Source organism: Neodiprion lecontei, chromosome 2 (assembly GCF_021901455.1).
Source record: "Neodiprion lecontei isolate iyNeoLeco1 chromosome 2, iyNeoLeco1.1, whole genome shotgun sequence".
In the NCBI taxonomy this organism is placed as follows: domain Eukaryota; kingdom Metazoa; phylum Arthropoda; class Insecta; order Hymenoptera; family Diprionidae; genus Neodiprion; species Neodiprion lecontei.
Window position 1 is genome coordinate 34,137,758 of NC_060261.1, and position 25,535 is coordinate 34,163,292.

The 25,535-nt window shown below is 37.2% G+C and overlaps 1 protein-coding gene and 1 long non-coding RNA gene across 17 annotated transcripts in view; one reads left to right on the top strand and one right to left on the bottom strand.

Moving 5' to 3' along the window:
- Positions 1-28: 28 nt before the first annotated feature.
- Positions 29-25,535, top strand: part of LOC107226190 (patronin) — a 40,417-nt gene continuing 14,910 nt past the window's right edge. For 9 of the 16 annotated variants that reach the window (XM_046732775.1, XM_046732777.1, XM_046732781.1 and 6 more), the window contains exons 1-11: positions 29-239; positions 1,094-1,385; positions 19,558-19,653; positions 19,752-19,967; positions 20,222-20,676; positions 21,051-21,166; positions 22,133-22,243; positions 23,370-23,451; positions 23,567-23,786; positions 23,906-24,422; positions 24,539-24,705. In XM_046732775.1, the coding sequence (XP_046588731.1) occupies positions 172-239; positions 1,094-1,385; positions 19,558-19,653; positions 19,752-19,967; positions 20,222-20,676; positions 21,051-21,166; positions 22,133-22,243; positions 23,370-23,451; positions 23,567-23,786; positions 23,906-24,422; positions 24,539-24,705 (2,340 nt within the window). In that variant the 5' untranslated portion in view covers positions 29-171. Of the gene's footprint in view, positions 547-1,027; positions 1,386-4,383; positions 4,532-11,288; positions 11,331-19,557; positions 19,654-19,751; positions 19,968-20,221; positions 20,677-21,050; positions 21,167-22,132; positions 22,244-23,369; positions 23,452-23,566; positions 23,787-23,905; positions 24,423-24,538; positions 24,706-25,535 lie in introns of those variants that run through there. The other 7 variants (XM_015666911.2, XM_046732778.1, XM_046732779.1 and 4 more) reach the window with 7 other exon arrangements.
- On the bottom strand, positions 9,743-10,798 carry LOC124293128. The gene is made up of 3 exons (XR_006903052.1): positions 10,749-10,798; positions 9,953-10,671; positions 9,743-9,866 (listed from the first exon to the last, which is right to left on the bottom strand). It is a non-coding gene; the product is annotated as an uncharacterized LOC124293128 (long non-coding RNA).

A 25,535-nucleotide genomic window follows, 5' to 3' on the forward strand; every position in this document is an offset into this window, starting at 1 on the left:
GTGACGGTTCTCGCAACACTCGCAAGTAGTCAAAATGGAGGTATTCATTTACGGCGATTGGCAAACGTGCAGTAGGCTTGGATATATTTCGCAAAATGGTTGTTGTTCGCGTTAGGTAACTTGACGTTTCGATTAGAAGTGTAAACGTGAACCCGGACAATTGTGATTTGGATGACCAAACCCTCGTTAGCAAACTGTGATTCGGTGCTGTGCATGTGCTGTGTCTCATCCGTAAGCTGGTGAATTTATCAGATAGAGACACACTATATTTCATCTCGATGTCTGCACCACGGGCCGTTCTTTGATAGTGTGGATCTATCCTCTGGCTGTCAATTAAACACCACTCGTAAAACTACCAAGTGCTCATCCGTCCTTTGTCGTGCGACGTCGCTGTCTAATTTACCGATTTCTTCACACCTAATCCACATTTGTATTCTCAAAACCCAAATTATTATCAATCGTCACTCAATAACCTCATCCGTTATTTTTAAATACACACACACCCACTTTCTTCTCAACTCTTCTTTTATCGTTACGTTTATTTAGGTACGTACCTGCATTCATTCATATTCATATTCATGCGTGTGTCTTTTCATTCCGCTTCAAAAAGAAAAAGAGAAAAATCTATGAACGACAGGGTGAATCATTCTTTCCCTCCAAGTAGATCTACCTATCCGTTTACACACGTCACTCATTCTCAGGGTTTGAGAATTCTCATTTTGCCATTATCATTCACGTTGAACGGCGTCTCTTTGAAGCAGAATGATATGTGTGTGCTCTAAGTTTTCGTAATTTTCTAATTAAGAACCTAGTGGAGGAATACTGTGATAAGAAATCAAAACATACCAACTGAAAGACGAAAAAAAAAAAATACATCTCCGAACCCTGTCGTTCAAATCGAATTTGTTTATTAAGAGCAGAAAAGTTTTGGAATATTGCACTCTACACAATATTTTCCCCTCACTTATTTATTTATTATTATTATTATTATTATTATTTTCGATTTGAATTTTGATTTCTCTCCCAGGATATGATAAGAAAAATTGGGACTAGTTTATTTTTGCGTTTGTTATATTTCCCGTTTGGAATGCAGTGTTAACTGGATGTGGAATGCCATTTCGCGTCTGTTCACCCCAGCGAACAACAAATCGTTGTCATTTGAAGAAGATACCCTGTCGGTTAAATCAGATTCAAAATCTGAGTGCGCTGCTAGTGCTAGTGCTAGTGCTAGTGTGCCAGTGGCTGATATATCCGTAGATGTTTTCGACACAATGGATCGTAACATTGGAGAAGATCGGCGTAAAGGCAGCGGTGGGATTAGTGGAGAGCAAAGACATGCAACCGGAGACTCGGAACATGCTTCAGACACATCTGAGACTCGTTTGGTAAGTTTAAATCATAGAATTAAGCAGATACAGGTTCCCGGTTAAAACGGTGTCTAATCGACATAAAAAATAGCGCACTAACGATAAATTTTCAGTGAAGAAAATAAATTATTAATAAAATTAACTAGCTCATTCTTGCTACAATTGTTGAAATGTCAAGGAAATATAGTTTTATTAATCTTAATTATTGATGTAGCTCATTTTGCACGTACTCTAATTTTCTTTTTGAATCCACCCAAGATGTTTATTTTTGAAGCTTTATAATTCATGATTTAAAGAAATAAACAAAAATACCATGTGTAAGATTATTACAAGCTGTGAGTAGAAAACTTGTGCATCATTAAGTCGTGTATCAATCTTATTTAAAATCTGTTTCTGCTGGATTCGAGAGACTTTATTTACATATAAAACAAACTATAATTTATTATTGCTTAACCAACTCAACTGTGAAAAAATGATACATTTAATTGACTTCTGTACTTCTTCACGAATGACTGATTTTCATGCAAAATGGTATGGTATTTAATATTTCTTTCTATTATCTCAAATCTTGGTTTTATAATTATTTTGTTTTGAAACTATTTTGACCCTCCCAGTATAATACAAACGCTAAATTATATTTCTTCCATATTCACTCATATTTCTCAGTGCTTGATGAAAGATCAGTTGATATATTTTTTCAAAGTAGTCTTGAACGTGTTAGTACTAGCCTGAAATTTAATCTGATTTTCTTTTCATCGAATTATTACAAATCTGGAAAACTATTAAACATATCTTGCTATTGTCTGAATCTTTAAAAATCAAAAGCCTTTTTCTCAGTTGTTCTTTTTCTATTAGGTCTGGTATTTTGAACAAATTTTGAATAAATGTTTTCTGACTTTTTTCTACGCGCATTTGTAAGAGCGTTTACAGTATTAATAATTAACAGAAATTTGTTCAAACTTAATGCATTTTGGGTCTCTGCGTACCCAGGGTCAGTGCCCTAACTTATTTCAAGATGTAGTTTAGCCGAGTTACTTATAGGGGTGTCTAAAAAGGAGTAAGCATAAGTTTTACAACTATAATCTATAAAAAACTCAATGGATCGGTCACCTTAACATTATATTTAGAATCGTTTCCCCATGACCACTATTCTCTCTCTTTCTTTCACTCCCTTCCATTCCATCGATCACATACCACAAGGAATATTATAAGTGAGTTGCTTTTTATTCAAATCTTACGACCACAACTGGTATTTTATTATGTTAAAACTCCAGATGACGATGAAAGCAGGGAAACGATATTAATACTCACTTGTTATAACTCGCTTATCCTCTCTTAACTGGTTACTTTTTGTATCTCAATATCGTAATTTAATACCAAGTTGTCGAAACGTGTGGATAAAAAAGCAACAGAAACATTTCGATTCCTTTCTCTCCTCGTGTTACATCTTTACTTTTGACTAAAGATATTCATTAAGCATTGCTTACATATTATGCAACTAGGTTATTGAAACTTGCATCAAGATTTCAAGCTATGTTAAAATTGCTGCTATTATTTCTCGGGGACGCAAAGTTCAAATTACTTAGTGACAATTCAAACCACCTGAGGTAGCCACTGAGTGAGAAATCGGAATCTTACCCACGCGTTTGTCACAATGGAGGTCCTATGCTAATTGAAAGTCAGAGAGCAGACAGCACCAGCACTCTTTGCAGTCAGCTGACTCATGGAATAACAGGCTGGTGGTTCTGCTTTAGTCCTTAGTTAGTATTGGGTAGTCGATTAGTTAACAACGTGAAAAGGAGGTTCAGCGCAATAATTAAATGCGCTTCTTTTTCTCAGTGGTAAGACAGTTGGCTGTGTTCAGGTGGAAACATCAATGAGTTTCAGAAATATTAATTAATCTGACACAAGTGATTCCTTGGATTCGTCGTTTTCCCACATATTAAGAAATTAAAACACGAAATTATTGATTCATAGCAGACTGTGAATTATAAACCAAGTCATTCATCCAATACCTTGATCAGACCTACAAAAATTTATTGGCGTTCATTCTTTTTTTTCTCTTTATTATATTAACTTTTGATTGATATTTTAATTGTTTGTAAAACATTCGTTGGTTTTACTCCTACTCGGCATTGCATTTTCTTTCATTTACGAAATATGCAAGATAAGGAGTATCTGGTGTTTATCTTGAATCTTGCCAACTAATCTACTTTTCATTTCACGATGTTTTATAATGCAATTAGCAGTATTAGGTGCCGACGAGTTTTGTAGGTTGACATTTGAGGTATTGATTTAAACGGGTGTGCTTTCTTCATAGTTGAATTCGAATTGAATGACGAATGAAATAACCGCGATTCTAACAATAAATATTGAAATTCCTCAGAGATTTATACATATTAAATAACAGTTCAAGAACGGGACAGAAGAAAATGACGCGAGGGGAAAAAGGAGAAAAGTGGCCTCCAAAAACGTGAACCAATCGCTGAGGAATTTAAAAAAAATGAGTGTATCAAGTTTCATCCTGAAAATAGTGAGTCGGTTGTGGTTCGAAAATTTCACGATTATGGCGACGGTGAGGCTGCACTGAGCCCCATGAGAACTCTCAAGTGAAAGCTGATAAAGAAGCACACTGTTTTCTCTCAGTGTTTGTCTTCTTCCCATCATGGAAATTGCCATGGCATCAGGTCTCCTCACCTCGCCCTAAGCGCTCAATGAATACCGGATGGTAATAACTACATAGTAGTTTAAGTGAGCCGTGATCCTTAACTGAACACGAAGTACAACTACCGACTTGCCTTTTCGGAATCGGAACCGAATTGAAAAAAAAAAAAAAAAACTTAACAACAGCTGCATGCCATACCTTCAAACAGTTTTTTTTTTCGGTAATACTACTGTATACGTATATATAAATTTCTACTACGTGTCGGTGGTGGTGGTGGTGATAAAAATAAATTAGCTGTTGTCCGAAGGAGGAAAAAACAAATCTTTCGATCACCGCTGCACTTCTCTATAGATGATTCTTTAGAGAGATGGTTAGTGAAGTGATGACAATGACAATGCCTTCGTCGCCGGTTACTGTGCATGGAATAGCAGTCAATAATACCCAAATTGACGCGGAAATGAGGGATATGATCAGGGGTACCAGTATCACAACAGCTTACGTGAGTTATCGTGAGATATTACCACTTCATTATTCCTCTCTGTTATTCTCTTCAATTTTTCATCATCCTTCGTTCTTCATCTCTGTTACAATCGGAGCTTTCGTCCATCCGTCCGTCGATATTTTTACGATTATCTTTCAGACATACATACATATATATATATAAGCATTGCCGGTTTGTTAGATCGCCAGTAGACATCACGTACCCACATACTGTACACTTTCATTTCAAAAGAGATATCGGCCTACACTCTGATCTATGGACATGTTGTTATAGTACCTAACTGTACCTCACTTCCGGCGTACTGCATGTCTATGTCGTCTTTCTTCGAGCACATACACCTCTTCTTCTCGTAGTGTGCGCACCCAGCAGACGATCCCCCTTTTCTTCTGCTCTCTCCACGCCCTGACCCCTTAGGCTACGGAGAAAAATATGCTTGGTGTCGTGTGTAGGCGTGCGACACACCGTCTCACCGTCTCCTTTCATTTATACCAACCATTTCATTACCATTACCATTTTCATTATTATTATGATTATTATTAAAAATAAACGTGTTTTTTTATTTATGGTCTACCGCGTTTGATGTTCACTGGTAACTTACGCGTGCAATTATTTGGCGGATCGAAGCAAACTTTTTTTTTTACATTAGCAATGAATTGAAAACTGAAATCGATTATTCGGGTCTCTGTAACAGCAATGATGGTATCAATTCTGTTTCACGTACCTACTTATAATTCATCGAAAATATTTGGATGTATGAATGGACAAAGTTGTTTCAATAAAAAAAAAAAAAAAAGAAATCTCAAAGTCTAATACACGGTATTTCTCCTTATCACAAATAATAATGACGAAAAAAAAGCAACCGATAACGACGCATGTTTTTCGGTTGATGGGTAAACCATGTGCGCGCTACTCTGGGTCTCGTGATTCAATAGAAACAGCTGATTTTGACAGAACATCAAGGTACACGTGGTTACTCATTTCTATTAAGTCTTGTAAGGATAATATTATTGAGATTTCTTTTTTTTTTTTTTTCATCAAGCACAACCGACAACTGCTGTTGTTGTAATTTGCAAACCAGACGTGGGATTAGGAGAAAATAACAATCCCTGCCTTGTTTTTTTTATGAAGAACATGATTAGAAATTTAGCAAATATTTTATATTTAGAGTTTTTCCGACATTATGTTACACCTTTGCATTTTACTTTTGAGGTATACATATATTCATACTCTTCTCCACTCGGATATCAGTTCTCGCATATTTACCTTGAACATACACTATTTTATGACATGATGACGACGATTATCTATGGCTTATGGACGTTTCGATAAGATTCTTAAGAGGCTTTTTACAACCCCTCGGATATACACAGAAATGATAACATTCATTTGACTAGTGACTCCGTCATTTCTACCGATCGGGAATGTATCACAAGGGAGAGATTAAAACCCGATGATGAATATCGACTCGGCTCGATATACCCGTTATAAATGATCCGAATCCTTGAAAAGAGAAATAAAAAAATAAACTGCGAAAAGGGATCAAACTTAGAAGTAGAATTATCTTGGGAAATAAAATAGGTACGATACATATTCACGTGTCGGACGTATTTAGTTATGATTGAGACAGTCGATGAGCAAGTCATCCATATATTTCCGCTCGATAAAATATGCGACGACCATCAGCAATCGAGGAAGTCTCGAATTTTGTCCGAAGGAAGGAGGGCTCGCCCTTCTTCCTTCTACAGCCTGTATTTATTTGTCCCGAGCAGATCGGTCTGCCTTGAATTAACATACAATGGACTGCTTTCGATGTGTGGACACTCGTTACAAATTACAATGTCGTTTCGCTTTTTTTCTCCTTCGTCTCTCGGTCATGTTAGCCAAACAAAACGTTCTTCGGTCGGTCAGAAAGGTTTACGTAAGAATCGATTTTATCTTCATTTCTTTCTAATCGATGAGAAAAAAATTCTCATTCATATTATTTAGATCATATTTAAGGACCGTAACGGCGTGTAAGACAAAATCGTGCCAAGACAATGAAATTTATGCAAAACGGTCTCACCTTTATTTGAAACACCTGTGTAAAATTTAGAACCGGAGTTATTTTGTTTTTAATCTATCCCGATTTTACATTGAACCTGACAGTTTCCCATAAGAATAGATGTCACACAAACTCACAAATTTTACACAGGTTTTTAAAATAAAAGTTTAAAAAATTTGTAGAATTTTCATTAACTTGGCACAATGTCGACCTAAACCGAATTCCATGCTTTCCTTTCGTCCTTCAGTCCTGTCGTCAAGTTAAATTATATTACAGCATCGCAATCGAACGAAACGTTTAAAATGTCGAATAAAATATCTTCAGAAATTAATTAATGCGTGTTAGTCTGCGTCGCACTTTTTCGGTGATAAAAGGAACGTGCGTGGGAAAGACGACGACGACGATGAAGTTGGCGTTAGGTACCCAATGAAAATACACATCATACCCCGCAACAGCGGTAACGGCCCACGTAGATGGTGTGTGTGTGGGTGGTGGGTGCCGGTGGTTGTATAATGAATAAAAAGCCGAATGGAACGTATAAACTTCAGTTACGTCAATTCGAAGATGCAGGAAAAGTTATTCCGAAATCTTTCTTCTTACCAATTCTTGGTATCATTCCGCGCAATATTTTTTCTCTTATTACACGCACACTCCGATCTTGATGTACAATCGCATATCCTTAGGTGGGAAAAATTACTTCTCAAAATAGAAAAACTTTGCAAAAAATTTATATCCGTCTCGGCCGTTTAACCGGCGCGTTGTACCTAAACTTGAATTTCACTCCGCGATTAGAACGTGGGCGGTGCGGAGGTGAAAAAAAATTAATGCCGGGATTCGACGAATTTAAAGCCCCAAGTAAGCGGTCCAGCACTTCTCCTCTCTCGTTTGGGGCATTCGAAATCCGGGCTGATTCTATTTCGTGCGATGACCAGTGGCTGCTGCTTCCGCCGCTGCTGCCGTAAAAGTAGAGTGAGGAATGACTTATACAAAATTTTGGTACACTTGTCTCGCCGTTAATCGGTTTCAAACCATTTTCTTTTTCTTTTTTTTCTCTCTTTTTTTTTCTTTTTTTATCAATCCAAATTTCCGTTTTATTTTACCGAAAGGAAGAAACGATCCCGACTAGAGATGAATAGGAAATGAATGTAACGAACGACATAAAAAAGAGAGAGAGAGAGAGAAGTAAAAAATTTTTAGCTCGCGATGTTACGTAATACAGATTTGGAATTCTGAGTCTCTCCGGACAGAGCGTAAAGATTTGGTCCATGGTCCGTTTTTGACACTTTGCAGACTCATTCATTCGTGTGTGGCCTGTTTTGCTTCCTACTACAAGTGCTGTTCAGGTATATTATTAGACGACTCGTCCCCTCGTCCACCACTGCAGCAGTGCAACCCAGGGCGAGAAGGCATTTCTTCCCCGCTGCTTCCGGGATGGGGAAATATACTACGCATACTAGTTTATCGTATACAGCTTCTCGTCTATGTTTTTAGGGAAAAGAAAGCGCTTTTACCCTTCTATTTAAAAATCTACCGTCTCCGTGTGCTCGTCGTGTCTTGATTAAACATACGATACGAAAACCTGAGAGGAATAAGAGAATGTGCACAGCTTCTGAAAAATTTGAATTTTTCTAACGTTTCTCACGTTGAAAGTAGTATCCGAGATAACCACGTAAGTCAATGTTCCACCACGTGGTTCTTTAATTTACTGACCAACGCAACGTGTATAAGATGTAATGTAAGGCTCCTGCAGTGCTTTAAAAACAAACACGGGTGAAAGTTTAAAACTCTTTGTTGAATCGTTGAAATCTTTCTTTTTTTTTTTTTTTTTAAAGAGCAATAACTACAGTGATGATGTGCGTTTTTCAATAATTATTTTCACTTTTGATGGCTAAGAATTACGTTTCACGAGTTTTCCTATTATGATGATTATTTTCTTCGCATCACTTTTCGTCTAAGAAACGGGTTCAATCTCGATCACCCAATCATTAGTCAGATATAAGAATTTAAATCCCGATGACCTTGCACAAAATGCGGAATCTGACGTGACTTCCGGACAAGTTGTTATATATTACACATATAATTTATATAATCAGAGTATATAATAAATAGATACTTTCATATCTTCTTTACACAAATTTCTCCTTTACACCAGTCTGTAAGATGCAAAATTCCGGATTTTTTAAAAGTTTTCTCTCCCGAATTTGCAGTTCTGTATTTTATTATTAATTTTATTTGCACAGTCGATGGAGCGCCGAGTTAGCTCGCCGAGAATTCGGTTTATAATTATAATTATTCTGTCTGACCCAGTTAGCGACTGGAGAATTGAAGAGGGTACAATACCCGTCGTGTGTGTTTTCCCGAGAATTTGGCATACCTACCTATGCCTGTAATTATTAACGCATGAAAACTAGATGTGAAGAATGATTCTTCCTCTAGAAGCGAGTGCAAAGTATTCTCATGATTGTAAAAATAGGTTTCACCCTTTCCGTATGGTTATATAGGATATAACGTATCGGTTCTTTTTTCATTTCCACAAGTTGAGTCCTTCGGAATTGACCCACCGAGCCAGAGGTGTGGTTCGTGTCACTTTCATACACAAGACACACCCTGAAAACTGTATTCGCGGGTAATTAGGCGACCCATATATTTTTTCTTCCACTTTTCCTCACAAACTCCATCTCTGTACAGATCAAATTCCTTTAATTATTCCTGAACATCTGTGTTATGTCTCTCGCGATAAAGAGAATTACATATTGTACATACCTACCGATCGCGAAGATTAAATTCTTCCATCCATGCATACCGTTGTGTACGGAGTGAAGTTTGATAGTTGGGGCTCAGTATTATCATCAAAACGCCAAGTTATATACGAATTCAATGAGTTTACTGCAACGGGTTTTTCAAACTGCTCCGATAGCGTCCAAAGTTTACAGGGTGAGGTTGACGACGAAAATACCGAACTTCATTAATATATATGTAGTAAAAGTGTAATTAAACAAGGCGATATCGATTGAAGTTTACGTATATGCGGTGATCGACCGACAGTCTCTCTCTCTCTCTCTCTCTCTCTCTCTCTCTCTCTCTCTCTCTCTATTTTTTTCTCTCTCTCTCTCTTTTGACTACGACGTATCAGTAACATTACCCCAATCCTGCAGCAGACTCACCGACTCACACACGCCCGTTACTCTCTTTCTCTATACCTCCTCCTCTTCATCAACTCTCCTCGACAGGTTCGCTTTGAGTAGGCCGACTTTGGGTATGTCGTTGATGATAATTTGCATATGAGGCCACCTGCGTATCAATTAAGTTTCATTCAGTTTCACAAGAAAACAACGACAATAACAAGCGGCAACTACGCCCTGCCTTTACTACCATACATCATGCAAAAGCACGCGTAATGTATCTCCGATTGCGAGATGCGTTATTCCGAAAAGGCGCAAAGCTTCTTCGGTACCGAAAGGGCGTCGGTGTTCCGTCTCGTTGATTGATTCATTCATTTCTCCGTTCTTCGGCGTCCTGACAAAAAGGACAGGGATCATACAGACGTGCGTACGTATCAGGTGTATCTCCGATTGTGAACTGGACATTGCAGTTTCATCGGCTGTGCCGATGTCGAAAGTCTGGCTCACAATAGACGCAACATATCACTCCTCCTTCTTTTCCCCCTCGAGCCGGTGCAGGTTTAATTGTCAATTAGGTAGGTCCGTCCGTTCACTTAGCTAGTTCAATTATGCGCTAATTTTCTCTCAGCCCTTATTACTGTTGCCTCGCGTGTACGTTCGACAGGACTGTTTGACAGAGTACAAAACTGCTCCGGACAATCCGCATTCAGTGGGGATTAACAATATGCGGAATAACTATTCATGAATCGGAGTGGTAAAGCTACAATGTCTGTCAGTTGGCAACGGCTATTTAATTGCCCATTCCGAGTCCAATTAGTCGGGTTTTAAAATCACAACAATCTGCACGCGCCTTGAAGTTGGTCGGTTAATGGTTCGACGGCAACGTGCGAATGATCACAAATTGAAGAGTAAGAGGTGGAGGTGGAGAAGGAGGAACAGCGTAATATCTTGTGCTGTTGCATGGATGGCAGGTGCTGCAGGAGGTAAGAATAAACTCGAGTTAGTTAGACACTTAGAGAACTCGACAGACCGTGATCGACGATCTACATACGAAACAGTGCGAGTTCCTGGTGCACGAAGAACCAGCCAACAACCCAACCACCACCCGGTAGACTAGCGTCCAGTATGTAAGTCCGCCTGTCTGCCTGCCTGCCTCGCTGACGATTACACCACCCTCCTTTCCCCGCAAACGATGTACTTACACACTAGTTGAACCCATACTTGAGGCGATTTTACACTCGGCACATACCCACCACCGGGTCAAGTTGGGCTGTATCATCATTCTTCTCATTCTGAGCCTTAGTTAGTTCTTTTCCTACGCCTTACTTGGATGGACTTATTTTATAGAATGCGCCGCCGCTGACGTTGTGATACTCATTTGACGAGGAGCGGGAAATGCTCGCTCGCGTTTCCTTTTCGCGGAACGTAGTGTTGCGATTTCTTTCTTGCGTTCTTTTTTTTTTTTTTTTTTTTATCTTCATCCTTTGTCAATCATTCGTCTCTGTTATCGATATTCTTATACTGTATACATGTGTGTATCGAGTTTAGGGTACGATAGTTTTGTGATACATTACCTTGTACGTATATATACGGTTTCGGATATCGAATGATTTGGATACTTAAGATAATTTTGGTGAGTTATCGCATGTCGTGTAGCAAAGGTCATACGTTTTTATGTCGGACAGCACTTTTACAAATTAATCTGGGTGGGTCTCTCTCCTCTGCTCAAGTGTGAGGTATACCAGCTACTTCGCTGCTTTATACGCTGCTTGTTGCTTTTCTAGCACATTTATTACTTGACAAGTTTTTCAAATTTTCGTATAACAAGAAAAGTTTCTTGTCGTCAACTTGAAAACGTTGATTTTATAATTTACACAACCTTATATACTTTTCTCTCACCATGTATGCGTTTAAAGAAAAAAACGGTTCCTTTTTTTTTGTTCTAAACACCACAAAAATCGAGGAAGAAAAGAAATTATGCCGGTGCGTGCAGGAAAAACGCCAAGTTCCGTTGATAAAGTTAATATTATATGTATAATGTGTATATATATATATATATATACATACATTTATTTAATTGATTATACAAGCGCGATAAGTCGGAAAATTTAATCGAGTCGTGATACAGGTGTGTTTTTGAGAAAATTAGCAACCTACCCACGTGTGTGTGTATCTACATAACATGTACGTGATACATATGTATGTACATACTAAATTATACAATTCTGCACGATTCGGACGTCTGGAGGATGAAAAAAGTTGCGTATAGTTATAAATATGAGAAGAATAATAAATTTTTCAAGCAAATGAGAAAAAAAGAAAGTCATACAGACGCGCGTGGGCGCTATTTTCGATTTTGCAATATATTTGTCGATCTGCAGTGTGTACCCACACCATAAGGTCCATATGAAATAATGTATAACGATGCGAGTCGTCGTCGTCTGTCCAAAATCCACGCCTCCTACTACGAGGCGATCTCATAGAGTTCACTGGTATTTAACGATAACTCGACAAATTATTCATTTATCTTCCCGTCACGTCGTTCTCGACCATACCTTTTATGTACTGCAAAGGATCCGTGTCCACGGTTCACCTATACAGATGTTACACGACGACGATATGCGTGGGCTAACACTTGTGAGAGGCTTTTGCGACCTCCTGCCGCCCATCCGTATCATGCATGCACGCGTCTATAGATTCACACACGCGTTTTGTCCTCCGCCGGCGCGGTATAACATTTATATTATTACGTACGTGCATTATTCTGCATAATAATTGTGCAGATCAAGTAGCGCAGTAATAAACTTCTTTGCGATTACAGTAATTTTTTCAAAAACGTTACTGCTTTCTTTCTTTTTTCAAAATCTCACGAATTCGTTTGGGGAAATTTCATATATTTTTCACAAATTCGGTGATACGAAACATCGATCATTTCCGTTTATTCTCCCGCGAATTTACAGTAGACTATGTATTATTATAACAATTTGAAACGTACTTTGGATTTTTTAATCATGTGCTGTAGGATGAAATTCAGTTACGTTGAGACATCGATTTTTAATTTGAATATTTCCCCCCTGTTTACAATGCTGTTTCGTGTCACTGTGTGAAATAATAACTTGATTTACTCACACAAAGATGTCACATACATACGGATTCATACAATAATGATCGTTTCCCGATCCCAGATCATCTTTCACGCATGGTCAGTCACCTAAATCTTTCGATTGTCTAACGCAGAGCTAATCTAGACATCATCTCAGCTTGCTTGACGATTATAATACGAGCGGTATTACTCCGAGCCGTGTCTCCGGCCTCCCTGTGATTATCGCAGCAATCACGATTTATATTAATAAACAACGGACCGAATAACCTCTGTATTTACACTGCAGATCATTGAGAAGAGTTATTAATTATTCAATCTGTAAATCTGAAATTTAATGAAGAATATATTAATGAATGTCCGGAATGAATCACAGTTTTCTTCCTTATCGGTGTACCGAGTACATCAGTTCTTCAAATAGGATAAAAAAATATAATTGTTTTTTTCAATACAGTTCGACCTTGCATTTTCATTATTCCTATTATTTTTAAATATAATTTGAACATGTGTGATTGATTATCGTAATTTCTTATTTATTGTCCTTTATCGTTCCCATATTAGTTTATCACTTTCACTTGAATCGATCGATTCATTCTCGCCGATCTCGATCGAACGACGAAGATTAAATATCTAGCTATCATTTCTTTTTCGCATTAATCGCACATCTCGTGATGAAATTTGGCACGAAGGTCAAAGAGATTAATTGGTCATTGACAGTAGTGCAATAATATAACACACTCGGTTGCTGGCAGGCTGGCTAGATATTATACATAGATATACACATAGAAGGGAATGGGTATTCGGTGGCTAATTATTTCAGTCCGTTCTGCAACGAGTAATCTTCTATACGAGAAGAAGGCGCGTGCTTGTGTTCGTATAAACAATATACTTGTATTATACAATTACGCCGACTTGTATACGTTATTTATACATGCAATTACCGTAACTACGTCTACGTATATTCACATACCTATGTGCTGTATTACTGATGACGATGAATCTTTTTATAGGTTAATATCATCACAAGTCGACTACTTCGCGTTACGAGTTTATATCTGTGCATATATATATATATATATATTATAGCAGATATATATATATATATATCTATTTCTAATTCTATAATATAGTAATATAATAATATATACATAGTTACAATATGTTACATGCGCACGTGGGCAATGCAATGACATTCACTATAGCGCTATAAGTGCCTGCATAGATACGTCTAAAGTAGTGCGTCCTATTCTCGTTTTGTTAAAATAAACTCCCCACTGTCGCTTTTTGTACTCTGAAATTTTCAATGTTCTTACTCTTGTGTAATGAATACATGTTACATATACATATATATACATATATTTATATATATATAAATTAAAGTCTGATTAAATATCCGGATTGAATTGATTGTCGTAGAGAGTTTTATTGTGACATGGGGAGGAAAAGAGAAAAAGAAGTAATTCTTTATTACACGTGATGCATGTGAAAAGATTTATCTGAAAATCAGTCGCGGAAGCAGCCGGCAACACTTAATCCGTGTCACTCCAGAAGGAACTAGTCGATCCGTTTCCTGCACTCAGATTGATTTGCACTTTGGTAGCTCTTAAAGGGTTTTATCTGCAGCTATTTACTCAGCTGACTCAGACTTGTTCTCCGTACCGAATTATGCCCGAAATATACATGTATTGTTGTTCTTTGCTAAAATATATGATAAGGTATATGCCAGGCATGCATATTACGCATACCCTGTCTGCCCGTTGAACTTTTCACGGTGAAAATCTTTTATCTCTGGTTATTTATATGTACATATGTTCTTAGTGTGCGGCCAACGCTTGCTCATACCGAGATAAGATAATCGGACACGTATAAGATTATCACTTCACTTTCGCAAGAATGTTTCGCAGATATGAATCTCCACGATAATAGTTACGAACTTAAATTCGTGTATTATAGGTATATTAATTATTTTACGGCTTTCGTCAACGATCTACCGTTGAAAATCGAGGATTCCAAAAGTAGCAACGTTAACCGACAATTTAGTGAGTTGAAGTTTGCTAAAGTAATGCTGGAAATGGTTTTCATATTCAATTTACTTTCTAGATCTGGTCGCGGAAATTGCAACCCCCTACGTGATCCCTAATATATCATGCAGATTACGCGTACACATGGTATACCTATATACGTATAATAGTCGTCGTTAGTCGAGTAACGAAATTTTTATACAATTCAAACAATTTTTCGGTAAAAGTAACCGCGTATCGCCAACGAGGAATAAGAAAAAAACTTACGATGAGAATCCCAAATAAATATTATTCTACGTACCTTATGTACATACCTTTAATCGGTGAAGCGAATTCTTAAGCACGCCCTAAGTTACACTTTAAACTTCCAAGCCACGTCATTTTATCCCTATGATTTGTAGTTGGATTGCCTGCCTATTCTGCAGATAACGTTCCATTCATGTGCCATAATTTTTTCCCCCATTTTGTACCTCATGCCGTGTACATTCTGTTTGACAGTCTGAATTCCTTAAAGAATTTCAGACGGTCCCTTCCTTCCCTGTGCAAATTCTTCAAACGATGATTACTTGAGCGAATTTGAGTGGATATTATAGCAGCTTCTATCGAAAAAGGCGGAATGTGGGCAGATAAATACATCAGGTATTAGATTCAGTTTGCCCAAACTGCTAATATCGAGGCTGAAGGCGTCGTAAATTATTTAAATATTTCCGTTCATAAATTCAGTGTGTTGTTATAGTTGCTATAATGAATCAGCTCATTCTAGAAGTTATTTTTTTTTGTACATTTAATTCTGATTCATAATTAAATTCTCGTGATCGACGCTGCATGCAGGAAGAATCGTGCAAAATAGTATATATAATTAAATATACCACACGCATGTACCAGAATGTACCTACAATACTAATTTTCTTACTTACCTATTTACCTATTTACCTGACTACCGCGTCAAGGTTATAACTCCATTTCTTATTCATAAGTGTCGCTATGTGGGAATTAATTTGCCATTCTTAACTCGCTGCTATTAACTGCGCCCCCGACATGCGAAACGTTTAGCTAAACAATACCAAATTTTAATACACGTATAGTTCCAAGTATATGGAAAATGTATCGAGGGTCAAGATAGCCAAAAATTCAGGAGGCCGTGATGAATTGAACGTAACAGCAACGCCAAGTATTTAAGTTATCACAGGAAATTATATACTCTCCATTTTTTTTTTCTTTTCGAAATATATATCTCTTATTCATATTCACACATTCACTTTTGTTCAGGGAATATGAATGTTAATTCATCTTGCGAAACAGGAGCAAGTATCATTTTTATTGCGATAGTACTTTGCATGTTTTGTTTCAGTATAAAAACAATTCGAATCGGCTTCTCACAAAAATAATCTGTACAAATTTATTTTTGAAGCAAAATCGCGCTTGAAAGGAAAATTTGGATATCGAGATTGAGCACGGATTGCGAATTCTTTTCAGTGGATAAATCATAACCAACCCGTTTCAAAAATGTAAACTGATTCAGATAAGAATTAGTGATTCGAAAGTTCCGAATTTGCAAGAGTTGAAAAAAAGAGTTTGGATTAAATACCAACGAACCCATTCGGATACCGGTTATTATGTGGCGACGACTGTGCATAACGGATTCGGGGTGGGAAACGGGTAAATATCGTGTTTCTCGAGGCTCCTTATTCAGAAAGCAGGAGGAACAAGCTGCTACCCAAATGACGATGACCAGGACTGAGGATCGCTTCCGGAGAGATGATAACACCTGGCGTAAAGTCGAAATCGACAATCGAGAACGCGAGTCAATGACCCGAGGAGAGATCAACCATTTCCTTTTAAATATATAACGCGTATGTATCCGACCGTCTTCCATAAAGAGGCCTAACGCCGCTGCGTGCCAGTTTATGGCAAACCCCATACGTATATACGTTGTACGTAAATGTAATAACATATAAGTCAACGATACGTTGTACATTCATTAGTCAGACCACCGAATCAACAGCGATTGTGGCGACTCGTATATTTCAAAGCGTGTTAGTGTCAAAAAATACGATGATTTTTTTAACAATTATGCAAGCCACGCATAAATTCGTAAAAGCAAAACGGACGAGGCAGTGAGAGTAATGATTTTTTAACTGCTATAGACAAAAACGGAAACCTTATAGCCTCGGAACCTGTCATTTTTAATCAGTGATTAAGCATTGCTGGTATGTCATAACGTTCGTTCGTGTTATTGGTGGGCAGGCTATTATAAGAATATACCGTTACCTACTGTCCACTGCCACATCGAGTATACATAAATAATCATTTCTCCTAATTATATCGCTGGTTCAATGAATTTCTATACAGATTATATTGCGGAGAACCAGATGAAGTGTAGATTCAATTTTGTTATATGCAAGCTTCTCTCCCCTGCTACAGGTATTTAGGTATTCACGTATTCTTAAAATTAGTTATACCTACGAACACTTCGATTTTTCGACGACTGTAACCCGCGCGCACGCAATATTCCTTCATAATGTTATACATAGTAATAAGAATGAGAGAAAGACGGTCGCTGTACGCACGCTAAAGCCTTTTGTACAAGTAATGAAAAGTAGATTATTCCTAATCGTAAGAAGACTTACGTTGCCAAATCTCGTTTTTGGGGGGTTGAAATAAAATAGAAAAAACAAAATTAAAATAATTCAAAGGTTCTCTCTCGTACGAAACTCTTAGATATATGTATTATAGCTACGCATAGCTGTTGAAGATTTGGAGAACAGATTACTCTTCGTTGGTAGTAGTGTACTTGTCTCATACATGTACGTGCCACATAAGTAGGTAGGTATTTCCTGCTTTACGAACGAATGATTTTTTCTCGAGGCCGAGTGACGACGACTCATACATACTTCGCTTGTCAGATCACCTACGGCCTTATATATATTTAAATATATCGATCTCTTTACTTGGTTCGTTCGTGCGGTTAACAGAGTCGTAAATTGTATGTTATTTTTCGCCGTCTTCCGCGTATTACCGATTCTGGATCATGGAATTAGTATTGGCTACCTGAACCTTGATGAGGCAAGGAAATGAAACCAAAACGGTGATGTATCAGCTTTTGATGAAAATAGTAACAGTAATAATGATAACTCGGAAAGAAACTGCTGCAATTAAAGACACAGTAACAGTTGTATCGACTGCAGTTTACAACGTTGAAAATTGTTCGAACAATTAAATGCGACAAGTTTTTCTGCTGAGAGCAATCTCTGAACGCTACGAAAAAGGAGTTGCAAATGCATCATTCGAAGAGAAGTTATTACACCAGCTTGTCTGTTATATACGCGACCTCGAAGTCCATAGCAGAAAACTCGACGTGGCCTCCTCCTGGAACTACATCCTGTTCCTCTCTGACTGGAAGCGCCACTCTTAAGATTTCGACGCTATTATAAAGATAACTGAAGAGATTCTCGAGACCGGCGTCGCCGTTCGTATTCACCACCCCAGAGTATCAGAGAACTTGACACGTCTGAACACTAGAAACAATATACTATACGTAGGAATATCGGAAGTGATCTCGGGACGGCAAGTTGAATAAAATTAACCAGGAAAGAGGTGATTTAAATTTTGGGAAGATATGAGTATTTCTTCTATTCCACACTTAAATCGAAATGTGGTCGATGAAACCTGAACCTTTGCTCATACGTCACTGCTTTCATCCTTTACTTGCGTCGTCCTTAAACTTACCGTGTTACTATTTTTCCACTTTGCAATTAAAGGGATGTCGTATACCGGTGTCTCCAAATGATCAATTACTGGCTTATCGATATATCTATCCTCTTATCATCTTATAAATTCTCCAACATAGAGTGGTTGTACTAAGAGGAGGATAAAACTGACCTGCGATGGTGTCATGGTCTAAATTTATCAAACGGTGGACAGTTTATAGGTACATACAGATGTGCACGGTGTTGGGCACATGCTTTTTATACGTGTATGTATATTGTAATAACGACAAGGATGAAACGCGTTGTAGCTGGTAGCTCTTGGAGTCGTCTCCTCTCTATAATGTACCGCGACACGCGGTGATCACAAATCACAATCAGTTTGTTGGCCTGTGCTGCAGCGGCATAAGGAGTTACAATGGAATTACGTCACATTGACAATCCCAGAAACCAGGCCAGGGTGACGACGATGATTTTGTCTACGCGTTGTGATGACACTGTTCTTTTTCTGATGCTTATGATACTCGATTCCAAGTTACTAGTAGTTCGTTTATTACTCCCGAATTTTGCAATAGAACATTAGCTAGAGAATTCGAGTATTTATTTCCTTTAACACTGGTATGCGAAAAAGAAGAATAAGAATGAGTATTTCACGGCCTTATGTAAAAACTATGGTATTAGTCCACGGCTCCGGCGTGAGTTCATTGTCAATCGACACCTCCCTGATATTCTTATCTCGGATAAGGTGTGTGTATATACCTGGTGAACCAAGATGATATGGATGCGTGCAGATAGCGAAACATGCGAAGTGGGCACTTTTTCATCTCGCCGTTTAGTTTTAATCTGAACCCAACTCTTTAGACGTTATGAGATAATACCAGGGAAACGATATCTCATCTTTTGCACGAAATTTTCACGCGCTGGTTTCTCTAGAGACTGTTCAACGAGATTGGATGGGCGTTATTGCGAATTGAAACCACTGTTACAATAATGGCCGTTATTCTGCGGTAATACTATACATTTTTGTTCCAGGCCAAACAGCGTGCCTCCGTGAAGTGGCTGCTTTCCAAGGCTTACAACAACAACGTGCCGGACAATCTACGAGAGCCGTACTATCGTGATCACGAGGTACGTTATCGGTCGAATTCTTGGTTTTTTGAATGTTTGATTCATTTTCAAACATTGTTTTTTTTTTAACTCTACCTACCTTCTATCACTTATTCTAGGATCAGGAACATTTGAAGCCACAGATAGTCCACTCGCTTTCCAATGCAGAGCTCTACTGTTTGGCGTTGGCCAATATCTACTCGGATCCAAATTACCACAATCAAAACCACCTCGGAATTCTTCAAGCCCTTGCAAGAAAAGGTGTCTTTGTTTCCGAACCGAACAACACTCAGCTGACCGAAACTATCCTTATACAAAATTCACCACTTAAAATGGTTTGTACATACTTCCTAAAATTCTATTTCATATTTTTATAATTTCGGTTGGTAAAATAGAACGTACGGTTGGATCATCGTACATATGCTATATTAGCACGATGATAGTCCAGAAATGTTTGATGTCAATGTTTGTGCTATTGATCAGAATATAAAGTACCTGAAGTACAAAAATTATCAAGCCAACGATCAAGGCTAGATGAATTTAATTACAAGTTCACCAGCATTGATTCTCATAATTTAATTTTTTTCAGTCGGCGCATATGGCTGTGATAGAAGGTTTGATGGTGCTTTATGCAAAGGAAGTAGTTACGGGAGACTGTGTCGTAGCTACAATTAGACGATTTAACCCACAAAGTAACCTGGAAGTGCCGACTGACCATGAGCGAGGACTTCTTCTGTGGATCAGCGAAGCCACTCGGGCTCTAGTTGCCAAGATAAAACTGGAAGAAGGTGCTGGGGATAGATCCCGACTGCCCGACTTACCCTCTGCCACTGATTTCCAGTCTCTGTGCGATGGTGTTGGCCTTGCTGCTGTAGTCGCATTTTACTGCCCAGAAGAGTTGAATTGGAAAGATATTCGGATATCTAAAAGGTTATCCGTCGCTGATGCTCTACACAATTTATTGCTGGTCCAAACGTTTTGTGCCAGATGCTTACCGTACTCTATTTTTCATATGCAAAATGAAGATGTCACCTACATGCGAGGGTGAGTAATCAGTGTTCAGGAATTTCGGGGGTAATTTACACTGGTTTATAAGTACGAATCCCTGAAGTCATTTAAAATGATTTTAGAATAACTCTGCTCCATTCAGTAAATTTCGTACAACTTTAATCGATTTTATACGTTCAAGCAACATTAGTTAATCCTCCGTATTTTGAAGTCATGTTTTATGTGAGACTTGTTGATTCTCAATGATTTCGTATTGTATTTCATGACTCGATTCAAATTTCCAATGTACTGTATTCGTTAATGTCAGCACTATGATGAATTTAGTTATACATATCTTATGAATACCAACTAAATTGCATGAATTGTAATTGTAACGTGTATAATAGTATATCTTTCTGTTTTCTTTCCAGATCTATGAAACAAAATTTGATTGTTTTCCTGGCCGACCTGTACAATGTGTTAGAAATTCATCCAGTCAAATCAGTTCGTTATCCAGGCGATGAAAGGGATTCGCAATATTCGAACGGTACATATGGTTTTAAAACATTTGATAAAAACAAAAATTAATATACATTTCAGATACAGTTTGAGCCATATTTAGCAATCGCAACGAAAGAAGCTTTATTATATATCAGTCGACTGTACCACTTATTCATTGAAATTTGTAATTTCGGTGATGGTTTCGGTGTTTGGTGATGGTTATCGTACAAATAATTTATCAAACTTACCTCATTAAATGGTTATTTTTTTAGTACTGTTATGTTTACAATTTACACTTCGAACTGCAGGCAATTATTCTGATTATGAAATATGATAACAGATGATCCCAAGCTTTGCTTACGAAAAATTGAATACTATTGTAGAATTAATTTTTCGTTGCGGTAAGTCATCTCTTGGACTTACAGTTTTAATTTACGAATTTGCACAAATAGTTCACATTGATCTATGACAAAAGTTCCCAACTACTTTATTTTCCTAATCGTTTCTCATTAAAGAAAATATCTTAATTCATATGAAATGAAATGGTGTTACTGCAAATGCCTCATATGCACATCATAATATCACACTTTTTCATTGTGTCATTTTATTCGATGTGTTACATTTTTCTCTTAAAATTTATAGTCAAGTTTAGAATTAAATTGCCTCTAGTTTGAACGGTATATAACGCTTCTTATCAGTGTCAATACACACAAACATCTTAGAATAAGTAATAGCATCAATTCCCGAGCATTGAATGATCCGATCAGCAATGAAACACGTTTAACATCGACTTGTAATAATGTAATAAGTATATTCTTACTGCAAAGGCACGAGAGTCAAATGTAGAGAGAGAGGTAGCTTAATCCTTAATAATGTTAAAGAAGTATATCAATACCTACCTATCTATAATAATTGCATATTTCTATGGCGTAACCTCTTGATGCTTGATCAACAACGCTATCTGCCTTCCTCTTTCATCACAACCTATGATTCGGTGGTGCTATGGGTCCAGTTTGCCCACGCAATAGCCACGGTGTAGCTCATAAGCGCAGCCTGCCTCAGTCTATAGCTCCGATACCTGACCTACGAAGCAACCTCTCCGTATCCGCTCCAGGCTTCACAGGTATACAAGATACCTAACAATTATCATCTATTTCATTTCCTGGTGTCAAATCTCTTTTCTATTACGTTTTTTTCATTTTTTCATTCGTTTACTTTTTCTTTTTCGAATGTAGAATTGCTAAACAGAAAATTCTACTTCACTGTTTCTGCTGTGTTAAGAAATCTTTTCTAAAATATCTTGAGATGTTGTTTGTCGGTAATTCTATTGCTCCTTGTACTTGTCAACATTTCGAATTGCAATTCAAGTATTTTCAACATACTTTCCAAGGTATGAAAATTATATTCTTGATCATCATAGATTGTATAATGAAATTTACTGTTTGATGGCATACATTCTTGAGGTATTGTAATCAAGCCTGAGTTTCATATGAAAATACTCTTCATGAAATGTTCTCATACTCAATAAGTAGCCTCACTTGTAAAAATGACAAAGCAAAATATAGGCGCACTGCTTGTTACTAATAACGGCTTGCGTAACACCGTCTTGTGAAAATTGGCAAGTGACACATAGCACGTAGGGAAAATTTTTAAAAGTTTGAAGCACAAAAAATATTGCCTCCACAGCTTGCTCTCAAATTGGCTTGAATATTATCTTATTTTGCATGTGTTTCTTCTTATTTTCATATTTATACCCAAACGGAAGTGTAAAGATTTGATGTTGTACCAGATACATTTCATATGTCTTTGGTTTGTGTGATTGTTTTGCAAAGTTTCTTTGTTTTATTTTATTTCTTTGTTTCATTTGTTGCGTTTCACATATCAATTTGTTTAAATATGTTCCTTGTTTTTTCACACACACAAAACTTTAAACATCCCATACTGTATTAGAATTCGTCATTTAATTAGCAGCGAATAATTAGTCTCATCATTAGAAATATTTCGTTATAGTGCTACATAGTTTTTTATTTTTAAATTTCGACTGTAAATCTTAATAATTGTACATGATTGAAAAATGTTGCATGTTTGTGAACAATGAACAAATAATGCAAACAATTGATTGAACTAGGTGAAGTAAAATCAGTCACTGATGGTCTGTGCATATGCATATTATGCAATAACTAAGATAAAATAACTAATCTACCATTTTAATGTGCTAAGTATTTGCTATTAATTATATTAATTTCCAGTAATGAAAACACCGTCCTCAAGTTCTGTTAAAAAATCACAATCGTTACAACAGGCGATGGAAAATCAGTCGCACGAAGACAGGTAATTGTTGAAGTGAAAATATTCTTTTTTTTTTTATTCAAGTTGTGTCAATATTTTGAGCATATAACTTATTCTTGATTACAATGCATAAATTGTGATACTAACTACTTTACAGGAGAGCAGGAAGCGAAGATAGTTTCGTCGTCCATAGAGGCAAAGGAGTGCCTACTCTGAGCTCCGTAACTGATGAAAAGCTCGCTGCTCGAGCAGAAGCTGCTGGTCGGCCAAGTAATTGGGAAGACCAGAGACGTAGTTCTTATGCAGGCAGGCGTTCGAGGAGAAATAGCGTTACTGATGACTCTCAACTTACAATTGAGAACTTCGGAGGATCTCAGGTGACCAAGATTAATTTAAATACCTACACTGAATCACTATCTCTTGTATACTTGAAGAGTTTCACATATAAGCTGGAATATTTCAGATTTTTTCATTAATCGGATATCTTTACTTGCAGGATAATTTGCACAATTTTGGACGAAATCCTGACAAGGAAGTTGGAGGGCACGTAGGACGCCATAACGTTGCTGAGCCAACTCTTCCTGCCCGATCGAGTGTTCAAGATGTTTATGGCAGTGGTGTGCAACTGATTCTATCAGACAATGGTTATAGTGCAGACGAGCCACCCAGGCTCAAGCGACAAGCATCTAATTCGAGTCTAAACAATGTTACACTAAAAAATATCCTACATTCCAATGAAAATGATAGTAATGTGGACAGTAACAGTTCGAAATTAGCCAGCTTTGCTCAGCTCGGTAGACAGAGCTCTGACAAGGTTATCAATTTCACTTATTCCAATCAAGAGAAAGACGACAACCTTTTGAAAAAAGCTGGCATAGTAGCAAAAAAACAAGTTCAAAATAATGGCAGCACATCGGGCGAAAAAAAGACAACATTCGCCGCACTCCCAAATACGACTACGTGGCAACAACAGAGCAACCAGCACATGCAACAAGCCGAGACTAATACTACTGGTAATTTATTATAATATATACCATTCGATGTATATCTTTATGTTGCAGACGCAAAAGAATTTGGTGTTTTTCAAAATAAGTTCGATAAGTAACATTTTATAATTGAAACCGTATAGATGAAAATGGAGGTAATACAGTCATGGCATCACAGTTGAATAACATCAGGATGAAACTTGAAGAAAAACGACGTCACATAGAAAACGAAAAGCGAAAAATGGAGGTTGTCATGTCTAAGCAGCGGCAAAAAGTTGGCAAAGCTGCATTTTTGCAAGCAGTTACCAAGGTAATGTATAATGCATGGAATTTACAGTGCTACAGGATTTTACCGTTGAAAATATTTCTTTTGAAAGAAACAGCACCTCAATCTGATAATTTAGATTTAATATTCCCCTCGGATAACGGAACTTTTTACTTATTATTTAAAAAAAATAAAGCACCAAGTTTTAACAGCCACCTATTGTCCTTAGGCTATTGTAGTTTTGCTAATGGTAAAATCTGCATTGCACAGAATGTTTTTTATTTCCTACGAGCTATTTTTCAATTTACTCCACGTATTCTCTTCCTTTTCCCAATCAATTTTAAATGACTGTGGTTATTTTGTCTATTTTCCTTATTCGACGCCTACATGCAACGCTGTATGCAAGCTTCTCAGTTTTCCAAACATGCAACAAACAAATCAACATCTTGCACATATCTCGTTTTATTCACACTTATCAGATTTCGAATGTACGTAGAACCTTTCTACTTTTACTTGTTACTTTCTACCTTCAATAGGATAGAACATATACGTTCGTAATAAATAACTTTTATACTCACGTTCCATGTACTAGTTTTCACATACTTCATCACTTACGTTTCTTGATCAAATGAATGTAAGTATTTCTGTGTTAAAAAATGGTTTATCGTATTAAAATTGTGTTGATAGGGTGCTGGAATGCATGAGGAAAGATATTGTGTTTATTGTTTTACTTTTTGCGCCGAGGCCAAGTATTGATTGAAATTTTTTGGTACAATTGATGTACTGCTCAATGTGCGATTGTAAATAAAAAGTTTATAATATATTTGTAAGCACTTATCGTATGCTGCAAATGGTTGAATCAAATATTACATACT